The sequence below is a fragment of the Acyrthosiphon pisum genome, unplaced genomic scaffold (genome assembly GCF_005508785.2).
Source record: "Acyrthosiphon pisum isolate AL4f unplaced genomic scaffold, pea_aphid_22Mar2018_4r6ur Scaffold_21102;HRSCAF=23034, whole genome shotgun sequence".
NCBI classification, from domain to species: Eukaryota; Metazoa; Arthropoda; class Insecta; order Hemiptera; family Aphididae; genus Acyrthosiphon; species Acyrthosiphon pisum.
The window spans coordinates 4,492-8,867 of NW_021770533.1; the positions used below are offsets into that span (position 1 = coordinate 4,492).

Here is a 4,376-nt window from a genome sequence, read left to right on the forward strand (position 1 = left end):
CTCAGAATCTAAAAATATGTTTTTTCAACCAAGGATTAACAATTTCAGTTATTATGTTGTACATGAAACAATCCCTTAAAACTATAAAAGTATTTTATTTTCACGTTTTATACACAAAATAACATTTTGAAATGCAAAGTTGTGGGAAAAATTAATCCAACCTACTGGTCTTTGAATAGAAAAATAAATAACTTTAATAACAATATCATCAAAAGGACAAAGTGACAACTCTAGCTCATAACCCGAGACCTAGCCCAATATGGCAATATGACGAATAATAATATAAAGCATCAGAATACCTAATATATATTTAGGAAGAAAGGTACGTTAACAATTATCACCATGCTCTCATATTATATGCCGTCCGATGGCGCAAAGGTGAAACGGGGTTATATTCCTCCATCATGTTTGTGAAATGGCGTATAAAAATAAGTGTCGTCCGTCGGTTTGGTGGGCCGCAAACGCACGAAAAGACGACGGCTGACAGAGACAGTGGGAGTAAGGGTGAAAGAGTAGCAAGTGGAGATTATGTAAATTATTCAATTTTTAAGAATATAATAAAATTATATATTTTTAAATATGATTGGGTACCAACCTACTTACCTAACATATAAATATATCTTTTTTTTAGATTCTGAGTGGAACGATGAATGCATTGATTTTACAATGATGTGTGTTTTTTTATTTATTTTTTTATTTTTAATTTTTTAATTTTTGTGTGTCATCACGGTTTGGGGCAGTAAATCTGCTTCGATTTTTTTCAACAGTATCTTGTTTGATCGGAAAGTGAATCTAGTTGATGCATTCGGGAGGTCGAAATTTTAAATTTCCAATAGTTTTCAAAAGCGCCGTGAAAAACAAAAGAAAAATTAAGGAAAAATGGGAATTTTTACACAAAATCGTTTTCGAGAAAATTGATTTTGGTTTTTGGTGTAACTTTAAAATAAATGAACATACATGAAATTTTCACTGGTTGTTTATATTTCTATTTTCTATACACGATAAAATTTTCAAAATATTTTGATTTGATTTGAAATATTTAGGGACATTTTCAATTTCCAATATTATTAGTTTTTTTTTCTATGAAAGTCAATAAAACATTATTTGTTGAGTAAAATGTTGAGACAATGTAAGCAAGTGGAGATTATGTAAATTATTCAATTTTTAAGAACATAATTAAATTATATATTTTAAAATATGATTAGGTACCAACCTACCTAACTAACATTTTAATATATCTTTTTTTTTTTTTTTAATTCCATCAATAAGCATTTAGGACGAGGGAATAATAGAGAATTGCAAATAATAATAACAATAACAATAATAAAGTTTTACTGATTACTTATAAATTGTCCTTCGGAAGTAAATTTTTCTGATATGCTTTTAAATTTTAATAATTTTTCATAGGATGACCACCCAACTTTGTAATGTTATTTACCGTTTACCATTATGCTTTCTATATCTTTAAAAATTTAAAATTATTTTATTTTTCCATATCTTCTTTAACAAATAAACACTATTGTTTTATCAGTTTTCATATTATATTCATCACTAACTTTTTATTATATTCCATTACTCTATTAAGTTCAATACCTAGGTAACCAAAAGATTAAAAAAATTATATTAACATAGTTATTTTTTACAGGCGTTTTAAATTCAAATTTGATAAATTTAGGACAAAATTTATCAAACTCTCAAAAATTATAAATCCTCAATTTTTATAACCATGGATTGAAAACGTCATTGTTCGGAATTGTTTTTCTTATTCAATGATATTATATCATTGAATTCAAATTTAACACCATATATTACAGTGACCTACTGTACAGCAGAGTGACACCCACTTGCTCACCTTTTTAAGAATTCAGTCTAGCACAGAATGTTGACTGAATAAGTATCATAAATTAATGTTCTTCTCATAGTCAAATACAAATTAAACAAAGTTTTGGATATACCTAAGAATTTCTTTCATAGACATAATATGAAAGTTTACGAATAGTATAATATTTTTTATGACCTGCACTCTCAAACAGTACTATCGTAACTTTACAGTACATTTTTCTAACATTTTTGTGATAATAATTAAATTGGTATGATGACACGGTGTATTTTCTTCATAGTCCATGTACATACAGTGTATTGTCAATCATAGAATACGAATTGTCAAGCATCTATTACAATTTTAGTGGAAATAGTCACGGTATCTACTAGAAAGTAACCCTTTTGTGAAGGTGGGTAAAATAATAGTAATTACCTTTAAGTTGTATGTATGAAAATATTGTCTAACGCTTATATTTTCATAAGTAAATTACAGAATATGTTCTATTTTCAACTTTTCTAGTAATATTAGTAATAAATTATACATGTATTTTTAGTTACTAAATTATATAGTTGTAAATTAAAATTCAAAATTGTTCAACAATTCATTTTCATTTGGGCATTTGGTATTTATAAGTGGGAATACTGTAATTAGCATATAACTTGACATTACAGTTATGATAATGCAATGGAATTATAGGAATCACGAGTACAGTACTAGAGTGAATACCGTCGATTACGATTTACGACGGTTGAAACATCATTACTAATAATAGATTTAGTTATCAAACTGTTTTTGATGATAAAACATATTCCTCAATAATTATTATTTATTAACCAAACAAATTCTATTTATGTTATTTTTCTACGAAAACAATACTGAAACAAGTCTTGTCTCTTGTATAGTCTTCAGTCGAAGTCATAATAACGTTTAACGTTTAACAGTGGTTAGTGTTAGTGTTTTGTTTTACAAATACAACTTATAACTTATATTATTGAAATTTGAAGTAAAAATCGAATATGAGTGGCTGTAAAAAATATTTAAGCGGTGCTCAGAAGAGAAAAAAGAAGAAAGAAGATCTTTTAATGACATCTGCTGTTAAGTGCAATAAAATAAATAGATTTTTTTCTTTAACTAATGAAAGTGACGATAAACTAGTTTCAAATGTAATAAAAATAGATCATAGTATCTCAAAGGAAAATATAAACAATGAAACTAATATCGATTGTAAGTACCTTTGAATTTTAACTAGAATAATGAACGCATTCAAACAATAATATTTATAATTTATTATATTATATAACCCGTGTTATGTTCATTGTTCAAACACTTAAGTTAAAAAAAAAAATGTATTTAAATAATTAAATATAATATATCAATATAATAAACATTTTCAATAATTATGTTAGGTATTGTGGATGGTACTGTGGATGGTATTGTGGATGGTATACTTGATGACACTATTGATATAAATAATCATTATAATATACCAGAAGAAGTTAATGCTATTAGTATTGCATGTATGTCAATGTCATGGAAGTATATAAAATAATATATTAATAAGTAATTAGTATAATACAGTTTTGTAAAAAGATACTTTTAATTTGTATTTAAATATAGATACAAATACATCAATCTTAAAAGTATTTAAATATTATTTAAAGTACTTCTTTTAAAAAGTATCTAAGAATAATGCTTAGAAAAATACTTAGAAAATATTTAAATACAAATACTTGTCTTAACTTGGGTTCAATACTTTTACTCTGATATTTTAACTTTAAATTTGACCATTGAGACTCAATTCAAACTGTGTATATTATTATATTATTATAGTTAATAGTTTATACATAGTGCATATACCAGAATTCCAGATAGGTTCTGGTACTAACTAGTAACTACTATAGCCTAAGTACTTGCCACCTGGCACCTACTGTAGGGTTATATTCTTATATTGCTAATTGGCAATAGCCATATTATCCCACAACTTACGAGCTAGGTATTATTTATTATTGTATTTCATACATAATACAAAATTTCAATAATAATACTTTTGATTTCTGACAAGAAAAAAGATAATAAATAATTGTTTATTGAAAAAAAATAGGTAAAGTATTTAAATAAAAGTATTTGATTCTTAAATACAAACACATCCAAGACCGTATTTAAAATACTTTCCAAATACTTTATTCGAGAAGTATTTAAAAAGTATTCTAAATACAATAAAAATATTTAAATACATTTACTCAAATACTTAACAAGACTGGACTATAATATAAATAATATAATACATTTTAAATTTAAATATTAATTTTTTTTTAGATGATAATGCCAAAAATGTTTCCAGTAATTTAAATTTTAAAAGATAAAATTAATTTGCATGTTGACTTAAAAGAAACTGTTCAGACTGATCACTTAAACAATACTCATTGTAAGTACCTATCAAATATAAATTAATTATAGGTATTTATAGTTTAAATTTTAAATTATTTATTTGTAGGTTTATCACCGGCCAAACAAAATCAAAGTAATAATGGTCTTGAAAATACTAATTCTACTT

At 25.2% G+C, this 4,376-nt stretch overlaps 2 protein-coding genes across 2 annotated transcripts in view; one reads left to right on the forward strand and one right to left on the reverse strand.

The window, feature by feature from the left end:
* Positions 1-1,448, reverse strand: part of LOC103309077 (craniofacial development protein 2-like) — a 5,455-nt gene extending 4,007 nt beyond the window's left edge. Inside the window, exon 1 of the mRNA XM_008183651.1 lies at positions 1,439-1,448. Coding sequence (XP_008181873.1) covers positions 1,439-1,448 — 10 coding nt within the window. The remainder of the gene's footprint in view (positions 1-1,438) is intronic.
* Positions 1,449-2,838: 1,390 nt separating this feature from the next.
* LOC100166433 (zinc finger MYM-type protein 1-like) overlaps positions 2,839-4,376 on the forward strand; it is a 3,385-nt gene continuing 1,847 nt past the window's right edge. Inside the window, exons 1-2 of the mRNA XM_029492250.1 lie at positions 2,839-3,046; positions 3,229-3,339. Of these exons, the coding sequence (XP_029348110.1) occupies positions 2,839-3,046; positions 3,229-3,339 (319 nt within the window). The remainder of the gene's footprint in view (positions 3,047-3,228; positions 3,340-4,376) is intronic.